Here is a 21078-nt window from a genome sequence, read left to right as displayed (position 1 = left end):
ACTTCTTTCAGAGTGACTAGACACACACCATATGTCTGGTGACAATCTTCTTGTCTTCTTCCCAGGCTTTTCCTTGGCCCTCCCATTTCATAATTACATTGCTTTCACCCATCACCAGGAAGCTGATGACTTTCCTTCTGTGATTTTACACCACGTGTTTTAAACTTTATATCCAGCCATCCTTGGACATCTCCCCTGGAGCATTTGGGAGTCACCTTCAAACCTGCCATTCTCGGCACAGCTCACCTTTGTAGTCTGTGCATATGCTTGAATTGTGCTTCCCATCTGCTGTATATATATATGTTCAGCAAATAGTCAATGAGGTGATACTGTGTTACCAGGTGTTTTTCTCCCACTCGGATGAGATAAATACCTCTTCATTCTAACATTTTATATGATGCCATACAACACATGATAAAAATTGTTGTGGGGATGTTCTATATGTTAAATGTGTTGCACTGATTGGCTAATAAATAAAACACTGATTGGCCAGTAGCCAGGCAGGAAGTATAGGCAGGACAAGGAGAGAAGAGAATTCTGGGAAGTGGAAGGCAGAGGCAGAGAGATGCCACCAGCCACGTGGCAAAGTATAGACTAATAGAAATGGGTTGATTTAAGATAGAAGAACTTGGGTTGGGGATTTAGCTCAGTGGTAGAGTGCTTGCCTAGCAAGCGCAAGGCCCTGGGTTCGAGCCTCAGCTCAAAAAAAAAAAAAAAAAAAAAAAAGATAGAAGAAATAGATAACAAGAAGCCTGCTACGACCATAAGCAATACAAGTCTCTGTGTGTTTAATTGGTTGGGTCTGAGCGGCCTGCGGAACTGGCAGGTGAGAGAGATTTGTCCTGACCATGGGACAGGCAGGACCAGAAAAACTGTAGCTACAAAAAATAGTAATATAAATAATAATAATTATAAAAAAAAATAAGCAGGGCTGGAGAGATGGCTCAGAGGTTAAGAGCACCAACTGCTTTTTCAGAGGTCCTGAGTTCAATTCCCAGCACCCACATGGTGTCTCACAACCATCTGTAATGAGATCTGGCACCCTCTTCTGTGTACATAATAAATAAATAAATCTTTTTTTTTTTTTTTTTAAAAAAGGAAGCAAATGAAAGGATTGGCAGATAGTACTCCAGCCTGATAGTCACTGAGGTGGATGCTATGGCTGCAAGTACAGTTGAATGTTCCTAGCAGTCTGCAGTGTGGGAAAGTGATTGGTATTACTGCTTGAGGGATTCAGAAGATCTTTTTCTTCATAGCATAAAGGGAAGAATTCACTTGATATTTCTGAAATTTTACTAGTAACAAATACCAAGAAACGATAATCTCTTGTCAGATTTGTACATCATGACACATAAGAACCCCCTGAAGAACTTGTATTTTCAGAAAAGTCATAGTGTGGAGACACTGCAGAACATTGCATACTGTATGTGTTCAGTGTATGGCACCATCACATTCATATTTGTTTTAAAGATTACATTGATTGATTTGTGTGTGTGTACACAGTTCAGATCACAACTGAGGTAGTCATTTCTCTCTTTCCATTGTGTAGGTCCCAGGGTTCTAACTAAGGTGGTCTGTCTCCAGCAGCAAGTCTGTCACTTCTGATGACCCTCCCCAGCCCACTAGCACATTCAGTTCTTATTTACAGGTTAATACACAGTACTTAGGTTTGCCGAGTGGTGTTTGATCATTCTTTGCCTTTGTTTCTGTTTCAAGATGACTCAAGGAGAACCACATCTAGTGCTGTCCCAGAGACGGGCCCTCCTGCAATGCCACGGCTACCTTCCTGCTGTCCCCAGCACTCACCGTGCGGAGGGACATCCCAGAGTCACCATGCATTAGCACATCCACACTCAAGTTGTTTTCAGCAGCATGGTCACCATTTCCAGCATCATCACCACCACCACCATACTCCCCACCCAGCGGTCCCAGTCTCTCCTTCCTTCAGCGATCCCGCTTGTCCTGTGGAAAGACCTCCTCAAGTCCAGGCTCCTTGTGGTGCAAACAGCAGCTCTAGTTCCAGCTACCACGACCAGGTGTGTGCTTTTCACAGATAATTTCCTCTTCCTCTTTTCCACTTTCCTTCCCCCTTTAAAAATCAAAACAAACCAAACTGTGTTGCCTTCAGAAACAGTGGAAAACCCCAGTGACGTGTTTTAGTGTATGTGGTGCTGTCAAAGTGAGTGTGTCCATAAACTAAGCCATATTCTTGAATGCAAAACAAGCCTTATTTAATGAGCTGTGAATTTTTTAATTAAATCTTGGTTTCCAGAAGGTTTAAATTATTGCAAACAAGGAGAACAATGGTATGGAAAAGTGAACATGTAAAATTCATTTTTGAGATCATGGGGTGGTGTGATGATAAAGGCACCTGTTGCCAGTCCAGGTTGGAGTTCAGTCCCTGCAACCCATGGAGTGAAAAGAGAGTGGCAACCCCTTAAAGTTGTTCTTTGACTTATACATGCCTGTGCACTTACACACACACTGAATGCAATTAGAAACAGAACCCCAAAAGATGTTAGTTCAGGGGAGTCATGTGACTGGCTTGTCATGTGGCTGACAAAGCAGAGAGAAGTTGAGAGAGGCTACCTTTCTGTGCCTCCTGACCTTTTCTTCTAAAGCACTCAGTTTTGCCTTTCAAATTTTGTTGGCTGTCTCTCTTGGGTTCTAATCACTTCAAAATAATGGAGAAGTCTTCTGTTTAAAAAATAAAGCTAGCTGCTGCCATCAGGAGAGGATTTGAAGAGTGAGTTTATTTAATATACGACCGAAATTTCAGATGTTGTTTTGCTTCTGGTAACAGTTCAGGGTATTAACTGGTTGTCTGAAGCCACTGTGTCTCTTGGGAAGGAGAGGTGTGGAAGGCCCTGCCATAAAGGAAAGCTTCCTCTTACTAGCAATGGGAGTTGAAAACAGTAGGCGTAACTAGAATTGTAGGCAATGATGAGGTAGCTCCACAGCTTCCCTGTTCATGAGAGCGAGCTGCTGACAGATACATTTGTCACAGAGTTTTACATGTTGAGTTGGTAAAGAATACAGCCTCAGTCAGGCAGAGACCGCCAGATCCCTGAGTTTGAGGACAGCCTGATCTACAGAGTGAGTTCCAGGATAGCCAGGGCTACATAGAGAAACCCTGTCTCAAAAAAGGAGGTGGAGGGGTGGGGGAATAGGGGATGGGGAGAACCCCAGCACTCAGAGGCAGAGGCAGGTGAATCTCTTTATTAAGTTCCATGCGAGTCTGGTCTCATAGCAAGTTCCAAGATAGCTAGGAATAAATAATGAGACCTTGACTCAAAAAAGAAAAGAGAAAGGTGTGTAGGAGTTTGATCAGTTATATAAACAATGTTTCCTTTTGGCTGGAGTCAGTATGTGACTGTCTTTGTCAATTCTGTTTACCTTAGAGCAATGGTTCTTAACGTGGGGGGGGGGGGGGTTGGGGGTTGGACCCATCAGAAAACGTAGACATTTACATTACAATTCCTAACAGCAAAATTATAGTTATGTAGTAGCAATGAAAATAATTTTATGGCTGGGGTCACTACAACTGTATGAAAGGGTTGCAGCATTAGGAAGATGATAAAATCACTGTTTTAAAGGAAAGGTTGACTTAGTTCACAGTTGTCTTATGTATAATAGACTGGAGCTGATGGGAATAAGCCCCAGGAATCACCCTCTCTGCCTCCCCAGGGCTGAGGTTATAGGTGTGCACTATAGCTTGTCATGTGGTTTCTGGAGAAATCAAACTCATGTCCTCATGTTGAACCATCTTCCTAGCCACATGTGACTCTCTGGAGATGAAATCTTCAGTGTGTAAGCTAGGTTGGCTTTGCTCCTCTTACCTGAGGGCTAGAGTGACACACCTGGCTTTTACTTTCTTTGGAAGCTACAAGTGTACTGAACCTAACTGGTAGATAGTGGGTTTCAGTTACTTAACAATTCCCCTTCCCCCCAAAAGAGGCAGTTCTTGCTTTATAATCTGCTTTAGAGTAAGATCCAAGGGTTTACATATGGGTTTTTTTGGTGGGGAAGGGTTGGTTTTTTTGAAACAGGGTTTCTCTGAGTAGCTTTGGCTGTCATGGAACTCACTCTGTGGACCAGACTAGCCTTGATCTCAGAGATCTGCCTGCCTTTACCTCTTGAGTGCTGGGATTAAAGGTGTCCACCACCACTACCCAACATTTACTTAGAGTTTTAAGTAATTAGCACATAGTTGTGTCTATTTTTCTATACAGTAATTTGATACATGTATATAATGCATGGCGATCAACAGAATATCCTTCATGTCCTTCACAGTCATCATTTCTATGTAGGGAACATGAAGACTGGCTATTCTGACATACTCATTGTTGGTGGCAATAGTTACTCTCCTGTGTACTTTGGACTTTTCTTCAAGTCACATGCTTTGAGGGAAGAAAATGTTAATTTTTCCTAACTCACTATGTAGATCAGGCTGATTTCTAACTCACAGAGATCTTCCTGCCTCTGCCTCCTCAATGCTGGGCTTGAAGCTGTGTACCACCATGCCCCACTTTTTTTTTTTTTTTTTTTTTTTTTGGTACTGTTTGAGTTTTAGTTGAATGTTATAAAATAATATAGAAAGTCTGGATAGACAGGTTGTTACTAGAATTCTAATGTTTTCAGTGCTGTGATAGCATACTGTGTGAGGAGTCCTGAAGTCTAGATTTCAGAGGAACACAGGACTGCTTTCAAGCCCTCTTTTCTTCTAGACTCAGTTGTACATCATGTAAGAAGAAATAAATTTTTAATTTTGTTTGTCTCTGTGCACCACATTCATGCAGGTGTTCAGGGAGGCCAGAAAAGGGCATCAGAAGCTCTGCAACTAGATTCAGGAAATTGGGAGCTACCTATTGTGGGTGCTGGGAATCAAACCTAGGTTTTCCACAAAAGGATCATATGTTTTTAACCAATGAGATATCTCTTCAGCCCCAAGAAATAAAGAATTACCATTTCCAAATTCATTCGAAGACCTTGTTTTCCTAGAGATCACTAGGGATAATTTGTCGTGTGACAAGAAATGAAGTTTTCATGAAAGTTTAGAAAGGTAAACTCTAATTGTTCTTTACCCAGCAGGCATTGCCAGTTGATCTGAGCAGCAGTGCTCTCAGGACTCATGGAAGTGGGGGTTTCCATGGTGCATCTGCCTTCGACCCCTGCTGCCCTGTCTCTTCTTCCCGAGCTGCGGTCTTTGGCCACCAGGCTGCTGCTGCCCCGACTCAGCCATTAGTAATAGATAGCTATGGCTCGAGCATGGTTGCGCAGCCCCAGCCCCAGCCCCCTCCACAGCCTTCTCTCTCATCATGTCGGCATTATATGCCACCACCTCCTTGTAAGTATGAATTTAATGGGCATGGAGCTAGAGTAATCGTAGTTTATAAGTTTTATTTCCTTAAGAGTGGGATTTACTTTTTCCATACAACTGTCTGTGAATTTGAGATGTATTGAGTGGCACCTATATTTTTAAGGAAATTTTAAGGCAGCTGGTTTAGTTTTTAGGAGTAACTTAAATGTGAAAGTTTTTTAGGATTTGTAGGCACGGTAAAGGAAATTTTATTCAAGAATATTCAAAGTTTTATTCAAACTCTGAGTTAACAAAGGCATAAGAGAGTGTTTTGACAGAATGAGTGCCATTTGGAAAAAGAGTTGAATATTCATTTGGTATGGGCAACAACAGAACCTGGCATGGCAGCTCTAAGGAAATTGGAGTCCACTAGATAGCTTGAAATTGATAACTCTCCAGGGCCATGTAACATAGTACTAGATTGCGTCTGAGCTAATTGTAAAATGGAAGCTTAGCAGATCCTTTGCTAATAACTTATGCTAAGAGTAAGCCTGCGGGTTAGTAAGGAAATTGCCGTTTGTTTTGGTTGTCTGCATTTCAGTTATTTATCCTCTGGAGTTTCTTCATTTCAGTAGTAAAACTTACCCTTGTTGTAGACAGAGCTGGAATCAGGCTTAACTATGGACAATGAAATTAGTGATGTATTGTTTAGATTCTCACTATTACAGTGTGAAATAAAAAGTTTGAGTTAGAACACGTTTAGAACCAGAATTTGTTTTGTGAAGATGGACCAGTTAGCGTGAGCATTGGTGTTGATGGTGGGCAGGTGTAACACTTCATGGTAGTCCTCAGTCCACCTCTTCCTACTCAGACCTTAGTGTGTGTGGTTTCCTGTTCCTTTCATATGTGAGACAGCTAATGCAGTTCCTTGTAAAATGTCCAATAAAGATGGATGTTTTAGACTTTAAATAGTTTTATCTTGATCATAAAAATGTATCATGTGGGCTGGAGAGATGGCTTAGCAGTTAAGAGCACTGACTACTCTTCCAGTGGACCCAGGTTCAATTCCCAGCACCCACATAGCAGCTCACAACTGTCTGTAACTCCAGTTCTTGGGGACCCAACTCCCTCATATAGACATACAAGGCAGACAAAACACCAATGCACATAAAATAAAAATTTTTAAAAATGTATCATGTACATTCTATAAAGTTTAAACTAGAATATTGTAAAATGAGAAACTAAAAGCTTTCTCACATCTCACTAATCTTAGTTCCTCAGAGGTAGCAATTCTTTAGAGTTTATTATATATATTAAAAAAATCTCAGCTGGGTGGTGGTGGCGCACACCTTTAATCCCAGCATTTGGGAGGCAGAGGCAGCTGGATCTCTGAGTTTGCCAGCCTGGTCTACAGAGTGAGTCCCAGGACAGGCTCCAAAGCTACACAGCAAAACCCTGTCTCGAAAATCATTCATAAATAAATAGATAGATAAATAAATAAATGTCAGAAGTTTTCTTTGTAAATATGCATATCTGCCCTTTAGAAAATATGAACAAGGGCTGGAGGTCCTGAGTTCAATTTCTAGCAACCAGTGGCTCACTTCTGACTTGCAGGCATACATGCAGGCAGAATACTGTATACATAATAAATAAATAAAACTTAAAAACAAAGGACATGAGCCATGGGGCTGGATAGATGGCTAGCAGGTAAGAGCACTGGCAGCTCTTTCAGAGGACCTGTGTTCAATTCTAAGCACCCACATGGCAGCTCACGCCTTTTTGTAGCTCCAGTTCCAGGGCTTCTGACACTTTGACACAGACATACATGTAAGTAAAACATAATTAATATAAAATAAAAATAAATAATAGAAAGAGCCATTTCATTGTACAATGTTCTGCATTTTTATTTGATTTAATAATACATTGGAGTTTTTTTGTTTTTGCTCTTTTTCCTCACCATGATTAACTCATAAAACTGGAGCTCAGAGCTAGGCAGTGCTGGTTCACAACTTCAGTCTCAGCACTGGGAGGCAGAGGCAGGCAGATCTCTGTGACTTTGAGGCCAGCCTGGTCTAAAGCGAGTTCCAGGACATTGAGCGGTTACACAGAGAAACCCTATCTTGAAAAACAAAACCCAAACCAAAAAACTGTAGCTCAGTGGTGTTTGTGTTTTCTCCACTCCCTCTCCCTTCAGAACATTCCATCCTATTAAACCTGCCCTCTCTTGATGAATGTTTAAGTTGTTTGCCCTTGCTCGAGTCTTTCTGTAGTGAAGGATGCACTTTCAAGTCAGTACCGTTAAATTTCTCTCGAAGAGGTTGTACTAGTTTTCTGCTTGTCAGTGGGGAGCTCTGTGAGTGAAGGTAGGGATTTGAGTTGTAGTCCCATGTGAGAGGCATTTTGACTGATTACCCTGCTCCAGGCTGCTTTCCCTATGGAGTGTATTTGTCACTTCCCTTTTACATTTCTAGTATACTTTATGTACACCACGATCTAATACCCTCTTTTCATTGAAATCGTATTGGGGGAGAGTGGTTGAGAAAGCGCTGGTTTTTTACATGAGATGGTGATCTGAGTGGATTTCCGAGCTCTGGCAAGTTAGCTTAGAGACTTCTCTGGTGAGCTATTTACCACGTTTGTGTCAAGTTGACATAAAACTAGCCAGCACAGAAGTTAGTCAGAACAACACTCAATGTCAAACTCTGGCTCCCATATGTACACTAGCATGCACAGACATGTGCAGACAGACACGCTAAAGAATTTTTCTGTTCTCTGGCATGGCAGTGGTGCACAACTTTAATCCCAGTACTCTGGAGGCAGAGGCAGGGGGATCTCTGAATTTAAGGACAGCCAGGGCTGCACAGAATCCCTGTATTGAAACACACACACACACACACACACACACACACACACACACACACACTGTCCAGTGAAATGAAGTTTGGAAATGAAATCCAGGGTTTCTTATTTTTCTCTTTTTTTTCATTGTTCAGTTTGCTTTGAACTTAAGCTCTCCTCCCTCAGACTCACCGTTCCAGGAGCTGAGACTATAGATGGCACATTATTCCTAGACTGACTGACTTTTACTGTCAAGTAGATGCGGGTTTCTCAATAAGAGAGATGAGTATTTCAACAGTGAGGAAATGTAAAGATTTTCATTGAAGATGTGAGAGAAAGCATCTTGTTAAGGGCTTACTTTGTGGCGTTTTCCTGGCGTGCATGCTTCTCTGTCTGTAGTAGTACAGAATGTGACATGAGGCAGAGAAAGGTAAGGGCAGCAGTATGTGTGAACCTGTGTCCAGGGGACTGAGTCCCTTTCCTCTCTACAGCTTTCTGACAAGAAATCGTTAAGAAAGTGAAACATTTAGGAACTAGCTGTATGCTTGAAATTCCAGCACACAGGAGGCTGAGGTGGGAAGGTTGTAAGTTTGAAGTCAGTTTGGATTATGTAGCAAGGTACTGTCTCAAAAGAACAAACAAAAAGTTATAACTGATGAAAAAATTTTCATTTCTGGGATTTAGTCATGTGTGTTGTCCTGTCCCGTCTCCTCCCACTACCCCTCCACCCGCCTCCAGTTTCTGGGCTTGGACCCAGGACAGTATACCACTAAACTATGTTCCCAGTGTTCAGTCTGACTACAGAAAAGCAAAAACATGAAAAATGTTTATCTTTTTTTTTACAAAATTTCCACATAGACAAATAGTACTTTAAATAAGAAAATGACAAAACAGTCTTAGAATACAAGTCAACAATTCTAGGGGGAAAAAAAGACTAGTGATTAGAAAATAAATTAATCTCTTAGATTCATATTTCCTTTTTTTTTTAAAAAGTGCATTTGTGTTTTGCCTGCATGAATGTCTGTGTGAGAATGCTGGATCCCCTAGAACTGGAGTTACAGAAAGTTGTGAGCTGCCATGTGGGTGCTGGGAATTGAACCCAGGACCTCTGCAAGAGCAGCCAGTCATTTATTTAAAAAATTTGGGCCAGGTGGTAGTGGTACACACCTTTAATCTCAGCACTCAGGAGGCAAAGGCAGGCGGATCTCACAATTAGAAGCCAGCCTGGTCTACAGAGCGAGTTCTACAATGGCCAGGCCCATACAGAGAAACTCTGTCTTGCAAAACTAACAAAAATTTAGGGAGATTGGAATGGTGGTTAAGAATGTATACTGGGGGTTGGGGATTTAGCTCAGTGGTAAAGCGCTTGCCTAGCAAGCGCAAGGCCCTGGATTCGGTCCTCAGCTCTGGGGAAAAAAAAAATGTATACTGTTCTTCCAGAGGACCTAGATTTGGTTCACAGCACCTACAATCACCTGTAATGTAATTCCAGCTCCAGGAGGTCCAATGCCCCTTTTCAGGCCTCCATGGGCACCTAAACATGTAGCAGTCACAAAGACACATACACACACACACACTATCATATAAGTAAAATTAATGAAAATCAAATCTCTTATTAAATGCTTGGTTGATTGTGCGAGGCTAATAATATATACCTATGTCTTATAGATGTGTATATTAATTATAGTAACCTTTAGAAAGGGTGTTTGGTCAGCAGCTATCTGTATTTAAGGTACTTTTTTCTGACACAAAAACTCATACAAATTTTATGGTAGAAATGGTCTGTGCATGTGTGCACTTATGTTGGGGTAGGGGAACAGCACAAAGGATGTCACCCCAGCATTTACCAGTTTTTATCGGGGTACTTTTCCAGAAATTTTGGTAGTCTCATAATAGGTGGTTGTAAATTGTAACACTGTGAATGAAGTTGATCAATATGTATTGACAGGAAACACTTTTTCTTGCAGATGCTTCCTTGACAAGACCACTGCACCATCAAGCCTCGGGTTGCCCTCACTCTCATGGAAGTGCCCCGCCTCAGACTCAGCCTCCTCCCCAAGTGGATTATGTTATTCCTCATCCTGTACATGCTTTCCATTCTCAGATATCTTCTCATGCAGCATCTCACCCTGTGGCGCCCCCACCCCCAACTCATTTAGGCAGTACAACTGCACCCATCCCTCAGCATCTTCCTCCTGCTCACCAGCCAATTTCACACCATATTCCAGCCTCAGCACCTCCTGCCCAGAGACTGCACCCTCATGAAGTGATGCAGAGGATGGAAGTTCAGAGGAGGAGGATGATGCAGCATCCAACGTAGGTCTCGTGGTTTTAAGGAAGCTGTGCTTGCTTTCCTTCATGTTCTGTTGGTCTTTCATGTATGAAATCTTTCATGGTTTGAAACTAGGTTTCACTGTAGGGACCAGACTGGCCTTGAATTCATAAACCTCTTTCCTTCGCCACACAATAGTAAGGTGGCAGAGGAACACCATCACACCTACTAGGGATTATGGACACAGTAAAATAAAGCACAGTGTAACTGTAATAAATCTTCAGCACACTAGGAAATCTCATTCATTCATTCATTCATTCATTCATTTAATTTGGTTGGTGATGCTGGACATTAAATCCATGGCACCCTGCACCTAATAGAGAAGTGTTCTACCACTGGATGAGCTTTATCCCCAGCTGGAGAATTACCAACCATAAAATAACTTTATTATGTCCTATCTTTCATTGTAGCTGTTGACAGTGTGAGTGTCTTCAGGCAAATAAGTCTGTTTCTCTGTTATGATTGATATGAACATTGATCCTGAAGAACAAGATTGAAAGATGTCTAAGATCTGATTTGATTTATCATGCTATTAACAAGAGGAAAGAGTAGTAATTGAAGTTGTAAAACTGGTCGAGCAGTGGTGGCACAGGCCTTGACTCCAGCAGAGGCAGTCAGATCTCTGAGTTTGAGGCCAGTCTGGTATAGAGAGCCAGTTCTAGGACAGCAAGGACTATACAGAGAAACCTTGTCTTAAAAAACCAAAAACAAACGAAGAAACAGTTCCAGAAACTGACACGGAGGGTTGGGGTATAACTCAGTTGGTGGGGTGCTTGCCTAGCTTGCATGAAATCCTGGATTTCATCCTCTGCATTGCATAAGGAGCAGGCATGGTTCTGTACTTGGGAGGTGGAAAGTAGAGGAGGATCACAATTCAGTTCAAGACCAGCCTGGGCCACATGAGATCCGGTCTCAAAGCCTTACTAACCTTCCAGTGGTATAGTGTGGCGGCCCCCCCCCACCCCCAATTCATAAGACCAAGACAACTTTTTCTTTTGACAATTCAGGATTTGAAATTCACAATCATCTGATTTATAAATTATCAAGACAGCGGGTTGTCACTGTCAATTTCTGTAAATAAAGTTTTATTAGAAAACAGCTTAGCTTTTTCATTCACATATTATCTCATATTTTGGCATAACAAAAGACCTAGCTGGTTCATTTTTTCAGAGATCATATGACTTGATGTTTTAATGGTTAGCTTTTATAGAAAATGTCTATGGAGCTAACAGGATGGCTCAGTGGATAAAGGTACTTGCTGTCAAGCCTGACGACTTGAGTTTGATCCCCATACATGGTGGAATAAGAAAATCGATTCCTGGGGCTGGGGAGATAGCTCAGCCATTACCCTGGCTGCTTTTCCAGAGGACTCAGATTCAATTCCCAGCATCTACATGGCAGCTCATAACTGTCTGTAACTCCAGTTCCAGTGGCAGTAGATCTGATGCTTTCACAGCCATGCAGGTAGGCAAAACATGAATGCACATGAAATTAAAATAAATTTTAAAAAAGGAAAGAAAACAGGTTCATACAAACTGTCTTCTGACCTTTCTCTAGGGGGAAAAAAGCCCTCATATTTTTCTCGATTAAAATGATTGGATTTTTTTTAATGACTATAGCAAAATAAAAAATTCCATTTTTTAAAAGTTTTTAACTTTTTAACATTTTGCTATTCTCTTAAAATATATACTGTAGAATTTTCAAGAGAATGCCAAAATTACCTTTTTTTGTAGAATTTTTTTTGTTTTGTTTTGTTTTTGAGGCAGGATCTCACTATGTAGCTTTGGCTGGCCATGAACTTTGTAGACTAGGCTAGGCTTGAATTTACAGAGACCCAGCTGCCTCTGGCTCCCAAATGTTGAGATTAAATGTTTTCACCACCATGCCTGGATTCTGGAATGATATTAAACTAGAGATAGTAGAATAAATGAGCGGTGAGTTTGTGTAGAGAATTTCATGTATTGTTTTATTTAATAATTTTATAATACTTTTCTTAGTATAAATTAATTTCATCATGATTTTTATAGATTTTCATAATATTAACAGAATTTCTTTCTCCATTAAGAAGTAACCAATTATTCAATTATTTCCAGTGGTCTTTTTGTGTTCTGTGTTTCCAGGCGGGCACATGAACGTCCCCCGCCCCATCCACATAGGATGCACCCAAACTATGGCCATGGGCATCACATTCATGTGCCACAAACCATGTCCTCACATCCTCGCCAGGCTCCAGAGAGATCTGCCTGGTCAGTACCTCAAGTATTTCAAACTGCACTAAGCAGCTTCTGGGAAAACTGGGGAGAAATCCCTTGTAGTGGAATGCATACCACAGAGAGCAGCTGTGTGGAGAAGCAGTTCTGCTGGGAAGAGCCGTCTCTGTGATGGAAAGAAAGAGCAGAATCTTGAGTTCTGGGGCAGGAGCCACTTGAAGCAGGGAGACAACTGTTAGTTGCCTTTAGTTTTATGTCAGATGATAATTGTGTGGACTGGGGACATTGTAGAATGAGAACTCAGGTTAATTAGTGTATCCATACCTTAATGTTTATTATTTTTTGTGATGGTATTTAAAATCTCCCTATGAGCAGTTTTGAGTGTATAGCTATTGCTGCCCACTCAGCCATGAGGAGATGCTGTGAAAATCCATCCAGTACTTAGACCTGTGAAGTGTTTGCATCTGTTGACCACAGCCTGTGTTCCCCATGTGCCTCTCCTTCCTAGCCACACTCTTCAGTTCTTTACAACTGAGTTTGACTTTGACAAATTCCATATATAGTGGAGAGGACTTACAGGCAGAATCAATTCTGTCCTTCCAGCTGCTCCCAAATAACCACACAGAGACTTAATATTAATTATCAGTCCTCAGCCAATAGCTTAGGCTTAATTTAAGCTAGCTCTAATAACTTAAATTAACTCATTTCTATCATCTGTGTACTTCCCAAGGCTTGTTACCTTATCTATGTACTTTCCATCCTGTTAGCTTTGTGTCTCATGGCATCTCCTCAGACTCCTGTGACTCCATCCTTCTCCCTAGTGTTCTCTCTGCTCCAAAGAGCCTACCGAGCCATCAGCCAATCAGCTTGTTACTAATAATGAGAGCAACACATCTTCACAGTGTACAGAAGGATTATTCCACAGCAAGGACTAGAGTACTTTTCTGTTTCATGAGTGTCTGCCGCTAAGGTCAGACTCCTGATGTGACCCTGTTTGCCTGGCTTCTTTATCCACCTCCGTGGTCAGTGCTCTACCTACAGTGTCCACCATTGGAAAGAGAAGTCTAGTTTGTTCTGAAGACATTAAATGGGTGTGCATTACACTTTCTTTTTCATCCGCTGTGGTCACTATAGCAGAGCACAGAGTGGAGTAAGCGAGTGGAGCCTCATTATATGCCACTTTGGTCCTTTGTGTGGGGTCACCCCTCAAGGATTCAGGTGCAGAAGATCTTCTAGTTGTCACTGACACTGAGAAGCCAGCAAGCACAGGCCTGGTGGGGGCATGTGTCACATTCAGATGAACCAACAAAGCAGTCAGCTCTATTTGGTGTGCTCCTTGAGGAGAGCAGGTCCTTGGTTGGAAGAGAACTCACTTGTTGTCTATCTTGCTTTTCTGACTGAGTGAAGCTGAGTTGAAATGCTCTTCTGCTTATGCTCACAAAATGAAGCTTTTTGAACATTTATTTCTGAAATACACTTGGAATTAATTATTAATAAAATTTGGGGTGGGGGCTAAGTTACATTTGCCTTACCTTTATAAGTTAAGAAACATTACAAAATTTTTGAAATTGCTTCCATTTCTGTCGGCAGTACAGAGACTGTGAAGAAGACACAAAGTTAAACTATTCTCGCTCTTTCTAGGGAGCTGGGGATTGAAGCCGGAGTGACTGCAGCTACCTACACGCCTGGTGCGCTGCACCCTCACCTGGCCCATTACCATGCCCCGCCTCGACTTCATCACCTACAGTTAGGAGCACTTCCTTTAATGGTAAAATGAGAATTCTTAACATTCTGACACGTTAGCCTTCTAAAAGTAACATTCCTTTTCTAAACTAAAGGTTGTATTAAAGTATTTTGGTACAGGACATATTTAGGAATTTAGGAATAATTCCCCTAATTAGTTAGATGTTGTATATACTATGAAAAGATATTAGATACATTGAAATCTGAGTTTGCAATTTAAATTGTAAAATATGCTCTTGACGTTCAAAATGCTGAGAAGTGCACACCGAGGTGCACATGATCTGTGGTCACTGAGATGCAGGCATCGGAGAATTTGCCCTCAGTGCATGGGGTCTGCTGTGATGCACCATACTGCTGATGTTGTTGCTACAGTGATGAAAACAAAAAGGTCACTGTAATACTAACTGTAGATGTGAGGGGAAGAGAGTAAGTACTCTGCTACACTTAGAGGGGCACTGCAGAGTCCTCATGTCCCTTGTCCTAGGCAGCTTTGGAGTTTGGGGGACTGATTATGCAGAGGTTGATACTGGTCAAGAGCTGTCAAACAGCAACCAGCACTAGCAGTCCACCAAAGCTCATGTTGTCTCCTGGTGCACCCGCTGGGCAGCTCAGCACCAGTGTGTGCCCGGGGCTTGCCCATCACTCCAAGGCTTGTGCTCAGCACCAGGGGTAGAACGAGAACACAGAGCTGCTCTGACAGCAAACAGGACTTAGCAGCCACCCAAGGAGAGTCTGTTGTTGCTGCTGTTTTGTTTTGAGACAGGGACTCTTTTTGTAGCCTTGAACTCATATGTTGATCAGGCTGGCCTCGAACTCAGATATGCCTGCCTCTGCCTCCCAGCTGAGATATTTTGGTTGTCTTTATGCTATTTGAGTGATTTAGTCTGATGATCCTTGAAAAGGACACATCTCCATTTTGGGAAAAGAAGATTTAGAGGTGGGAGAAGGAAACTCCTTTATTGTTGTGGTAGAAGACATAAAGGTTAGTAAGTTCCTGAGATAAATGCACTGGCAGGCGGAAGGAAAAGCACCAGACAGTGAGTGATGCTTAGGCTGACTCAGGTTTCTAGTGTGGGTGAAAAGTGTACTGCCTTTCACTGTATTGGACAATATTAGATGGCTTGAGAAGAGGTTAGATGAGAGATTTTAGACCTACTGAATCTGGGATAGCTGTGTCTAATAAGAAAGATATCTGGGTTAAAGATACGTTTTTTACCTGACAAGGTATCATTCCTTCAGTGCGAAGGAATCCAAGGAAGAGTAGATTTTCCGAGAGAATGTATAAGTGGCAGGAAGGTAAGTGGAGAGAAGAAACAGCATGCAAATGGCAGTGTACCTCAATCAAATGACAAGAACTAGCTCATGCTGAGAAACAAAGCTAGAGTATTTCATAAATGCATATGGTCAGTAGTGTCTTGTCATGCAAATAGTAAAGCTTGAGAGTGTTGACATTGTAATGAGTTTTGCAGTCGTTTAGCAGTGAGAAATGGAGATGGTTGCATTTCCTCTCTCCTTCCTCTCTCCTCCCATCCCCTTCCTTTTTTGAGATGGTGAAATTGAACTCTAGGACCTGTGCTCTCTAAGTAAGCACTCTACCACTGAGACACACTGCTGGCTCTTGGGGTGCAGACAGTAAATATACAGAACTTGTAGCTTGCCTATGGAGGGTAGAATTGGTAGAAATTCCAGGATTAAGGAGTATTGAGGTTTGGGAGAACAAAAAATGTTCTGACTTGACAGAAAGCCAATAGAAACAACTTGTTCAAAGAGAGAAGTGAGGAGTAGTCAATTAAGTGTGGACCAGGGTGGGGAAGACAGAAGACTAAATTTGAGTTGGAGAAGAATCATCCATAGAAGGTAGAGGAAAGAGACAGGGAAAGGGTTTTAGAAGGCAGATTCAAAATATGTGGAGGCAAATTGTTTTCTAGGTTGCTTTGTGTGCTCTTGGTTATAAGAAAAGCTTCAGATAATGTAATAATATGCCATTGAAGGTTAAGAGTTTCTGCTTTTAGATAGTTATTTTATTTTGAATTATTTTTTACATGTGAGTTATCGGTAGAGTCTGCTAGAAGTATGTTTTGATTCAGCAGAGGCTGATTAAAAATAATGCTGGAAAGCTAGGTGGTGATGGTGCAGGCCTTTAATCCCAGTACTCAGGAGGCAGAGGCAGGCGGAACTTTTGAGTTTCAGGACAAGCAGGGCTACACAGAAACCCTGTCTTGAAAAACAAAGCACAAAAACAAATAATAACGTTGGAGAAAGTGAAGAAAAACAATTTAATTGTTGGAGATTATTTATAAAGAGGATGGTGCTCTGTCTCCTTCATATAGTCAGTTGCCTTGGATGTCTGCTGCAGTAACTTTGCTAGTGGCTAGAAACACAACCATTGAAGAGAGATGGAGTGTTGTAAGCCCCTAGTCTGGAACCTTGGTTTGTTCGTGTTTCTGTTTAATCACTGGTCTGATGTATATTGATGATTTGTTCACAGTGAGCATGCAGCAGTAGTTAGCACTACAGTGCACATCTGAGTAAAGCTTACCTGACAGATGTTTGCTCCCCAGGTGAAACATAGCCTTCCTTGGATAGCATCCCTAGATGGTGCTTGAGAACTGTACTTGGAGCCACATTCTACATGAAAGAAAGCCCATGGTGAAAGCATCATGGGAGAAGTATGCCACTAAGTAGATGCAGGAAAGCTAAGAGAAGGCAGACCCTGCAGTGCTAGTTTCTTAACACACTGCATGGCCATAAATGGCCATAAAGAACAAGTGTCCCTAGGGTAACAAATAAATTTAACCTGTGGCCAGCTCACAGAAAATGGAATCTGAAATATTCAAGGTTCACTATACTGAACAAATTTCTTTCTAAAAACCTGTTAAAATTAGTTTCACTGACAGAATCAAAAATATTCCGTGCTTTTATTATTGAAAGATTGACATGATCTTATGAAAGCTTTAATTTCTTAAGTTTGTTTGCAGCCACCAAGAAACCATCAGGCTTAGTAAGTTTGAGTATAAATATAATACTTTATTTTTGTATGTATGTATGTATGTATGTATGAATTCATTTATTTATTTACTTGTTGAGACAAGGTTTCTCTACATAGCCCTGGCCATCCTGGGAACTCACTATGTAAACCAAGTGGGCCTCAAACTCAGAGATCTGCTTCCTGAGTGCTGGGAATTAAAGGCATGCACAATCACACCTTGCTTTTTTGGGGGGGGGGGGGGGGCTAGGCAGAGTGTATTTTGCTGTTGCCCAGGCTGACCTTGAAAACTAGAGCTAGCCTTAAACCACCTCAGTCTACCTCAGTCTTCTGAGGAGCCAGGGCCCACTATGTCTTACCACATCCTACTATATACAGAGTTCTTTGTGTAAGAAATTTGTTATCTCATGAAACAGTTGTTTCCCTTGTTTCTTCCGCCCATATTTTCAAGATGAGAGCTTGTATTTTAAGGGGAGCCTAACTGTCTCTCTTAGTAGAGTGTGTAGTTGGAGTCATGTATGTCTTTGAGTTGACTTCATGAGTTGAATGGAGGTTGAGTATCTTCAATGTTAGCAGTAAAATACAGTCTTACTGACTTCATCCATCTCTTGTATTAAAAACAGGTTCCTGACATGGCAGGCTATCCTCACATCCGTTACATTTCTTCAGGACTGGATGGAACATCATTCAGAGGTCCTTTCAGGGGCAATTTTGAGGTATGCAATAAAATATATTTTTAGTGCAAGAGTTCATTTATTGTGTGTTCATGGTTAAGTAGGATAGCTACTGTGGCTGGGAGTTAGAAAGCAGCCAAATGTCTGACTTTCTAGTATTGCCTCTGGGACTTACACAGAGATTTAAGAACAGTATCTTAAGTCAAAAATTAACTGTTTAAAGAAATTGAATGTGAATATCTACCCTAAAAGAACATATAAAGTTTATTTAACTGGGTATGGTGGGACACACTGTTAATCCAAGCACTTGAGAGGCAAAAGCAGCATAACCCTGTGAGTTTTATGCTAGCCTGGTCTACCTAATGAGTTCCAGGCTAGGTAGCACTGCATAGTAAGGCCCTGTCTTGTAAGAACATATAAAAGGGGGGCTCAATGGTTAAGATCACTGACTGCTCTTCTAGAGGACCCAGGTTCAGTTTCCAGTACCCACATCCAGTACTGTCTGTAACTCTGATTCCAGGGGATTCAATACCCTCTTCCGGCTTTCTCAGACACCAGGCATGTATGTAGTACACAAACATATTACAGGCAAAACACACATACACATAAACATTTTTAAAAGTCTACCAAATTATCATATAAACAGCTAATGAAGAGCCATCTGAATATGGGAGGAAAATCGTAGTTGTTCCCACCGAGCTTCCTTGGTAGAAAAACAGTCTGGAGAAAGGAAATGCAATTTGTGTGTAGCTGAAGATTTTCTCGTGTGTGGTTGGTATGACTTAGAACTGCTCCTGTTTCCTTGATGTAGTGGAAGGAGTTCAGCTCCTGTACCCGTGTGCACATCCAGACTCAGCAGTGGTTATGTCTTGATTTACAGGGTAGTGCTGCAATGCCAGCATTTGTAGTATTTATATTGCAGGATTATGAATATTTAAATTTGTTGATTTGTAGTATTGACAATATTCTTAAAGGAATTGTGGTTTTAATGCTAGTTATTCTTCACTTTAAGGAGCTGATTCATCTGGAAGAAAGATTAGGAAATGTCAATCGTGGAGCATCCCAGGGAACAATTGAAAGATGCACATATCCACATAAATATAAAAAGGTGAGGGATTATAAAATGGAATGTTATAGATCCTTGATTCTGTAGAGTATAACTACTATATTACCACTATTGAAGTGATTCCCATAATGAAAATTATCTCAACTATATACTCTGAAATCTTTTCCCATACTCTGGTCTTCCCTGTTCAGATGGGAAGTCATAGATATCTTAAGTGTTCTTCAAGATACTTTAGTGCATTTTATAATACTCAGTTTTATTATATATATGTATTTTTTGGTGGGTTTTTTTTTTGTTTGTTTGTTTGTTTTTGTTTTTTGAGACAGGGTTTCTCTGTGTAGTTTTGGTGCCTGTCCTGGATCTCACTCTCTAGATCAGTCTGGCCTCGAACTCACAAAGATCAGCCTGCCTCTGCCGCCTGAGTGCTGAGATTAAAGGCATGTGCCACCACTGCCTGGCAGTACTACAGTTTTCTTTAAGCTATCCTCGTACACCTAAAGTGGTAGCCACACCTGTAGTAGCACTAGAGAGCCTGTGGCAAAGAGATTGCTGTGAGTTTAAGTCCTGCTTAGGCTATAAAATAAAACAAACAATAACAAAAACAATGATTTAAAACAAAACAAAACAAAGTGGGGCAGTGATGGCACACGCCTTTGATCCCAGCACTCGGGAAGCAGGGGCTGGCAAATCTTTGTTAGTTGCCAGGACAGGCTGGCCTACAGAGCAAGTTCCAGGACAGTTGGGGCTATTGCACAGAGAAACCCTGTCTTGGAAAACCAAAACAAGTATAACACCTAGGTGGTTCTTTTCACCGATGTTTAGTTCATATTTTTGTAGTGTTATATGTGGAAATTCCAAACTAGACATAAAATGAGCTGCTCACGGTGAACAGATAATGCTCAGTGCTGTACAGAGAGCATTGAACACAGAAGTTACTGTTGGTATTTTTCATGTTTTCTAAGACTGTCAATTAGTCATTTACCACTAACTATATCTTTTAAACTAAATGCTGTAATTGCAATTAACTTACAAAGATGTTTGAAATAGTCATTAGAAGCATAATTTACTTAACTGTGTTGAAAGAGTAATTATGCAGAATATCATCGTCATGAATTAACAGTAATAGAGTTCAGCTTAGAGAATCTGTTACATTTTGGCTTTGCTTTTCATGCTGACTTTTAAGAGTCAATAATTAATTGATAGTCACTTAATTCATCTGTTAATTCATTACAGTGTTTATAGGAAATAAGTTACATATGAATATGTGGTCTTGTCTTGTTTTTTGTTTTAAATAAACACAGACTTTACTCAGTTGTTCAATAATGTCATCTCTGCTAATAAGGTAACAACTGATTGGTTCTCACAGAGGAAACTGCACTGCAAACAAGATGGGGAAGAAGGGACTGAGGAAGACACAGAGGAAAAGTGTACTATCTGTCTGTCTATTTTAGAGGAAGGTGAAGATGTGAGGTAACTAGATACTTCTTACGTAAAGTCCACTGTCTTAAATAGAAAGGACTGTAGCATGGCTCAGTGGCAGAGTCTAATTGCACAGCCGTGGCTTTGTGTCTCAGCTCCACGAATAAATGATTGATTCACAAATAGAACACTAGATCTCAAAAGGGCATTTATTTAAAAGTAAAATGGAAGCCAAATAAAGATATTACTTCTGTACCTCATTGCCAGCTCTGTAAGCAAAAGAGTAAAAGAATCAAAGTCATGGAGGGAGTCCACTCCCATTCTGAACTCTACCAGAGGTTGTATGAGGAGTGTCTGTAGTGAAAATGTGTCTTCTGTAAATCTTTCAGGAATGAGAATTAATTTGAGAGGGCTTTGGAATCTAGATTTCATAGGGTCAGGGTCATCTGTGTGTACTCTGTTGACAAGACTTTATTCCCTGTTGGGTTGTCTGAGACAGGATCATGCTATA

At 41.1% G+C, this 21078-nt stretch overlaps 1 protein-coding gene across 6 annotated transcripts in view; it reads left to right on the top strand.

Moving 5' to 3' along the window:
* Rnf111 (ring finger protein 111) overlaps nt 1-21078 on the top strand; it is a 79012-nt gene that overhangs the window by 54266 nt on the left and 3668 nt on the right. For 3 of the 6 annotated variants that reach the window (XM_036192744.1, XM_036192745.1, XM_036192746.1), the window contains 8 exons: nt 1717-2036; nt 5089-5347; nt 10105-10453; nt 12590-12715; nt 14321-14447; nt 18032-18124; nt 19095-19190; nt 20491-20618. In XM_036192744.1, coding sequence (XP_036048637.1) covers nt 1717-2036; nt 5089-5347; nt 10105-10453; nt 12590-12715; nt 14321-14447; nt 18032-18124; nt 19095-19190; nt 20491-20618 — 1498 coding nt within the window. The remainder of the gene's footprint in view (nt 1-1716; nt 2037-5088; nt 5348-10104; nt 10454-12589; nt 12716-14320; nt 14448-18031; nt 18125-19094; nt 19191-20490; nt 20619-21078) is intronic. The other 3 variants (XM_036192747.1, XM_036192749.1, XM_036192748.1) reach the window with 3 other exon arrangements.

This window comes from Onychomys torridus, chromosome 7 (genome assembly GCF_903995425.1).
Source record: "Onychomys torridus chromosome 7, mOncTor1.1, whole genome shotgun sequence".
Lineage (NCBI taxonomy): Eukaryota > Metazoa > Chordata > Mammalia > Rodentia > Cricetidae > Onychomys > Onychomys torridus.
The sequence above is the reverse complement of the archived record's forward strand: the minus strand, read 5'-3'. Positions and strand labels throughout refer to the sequence as shown.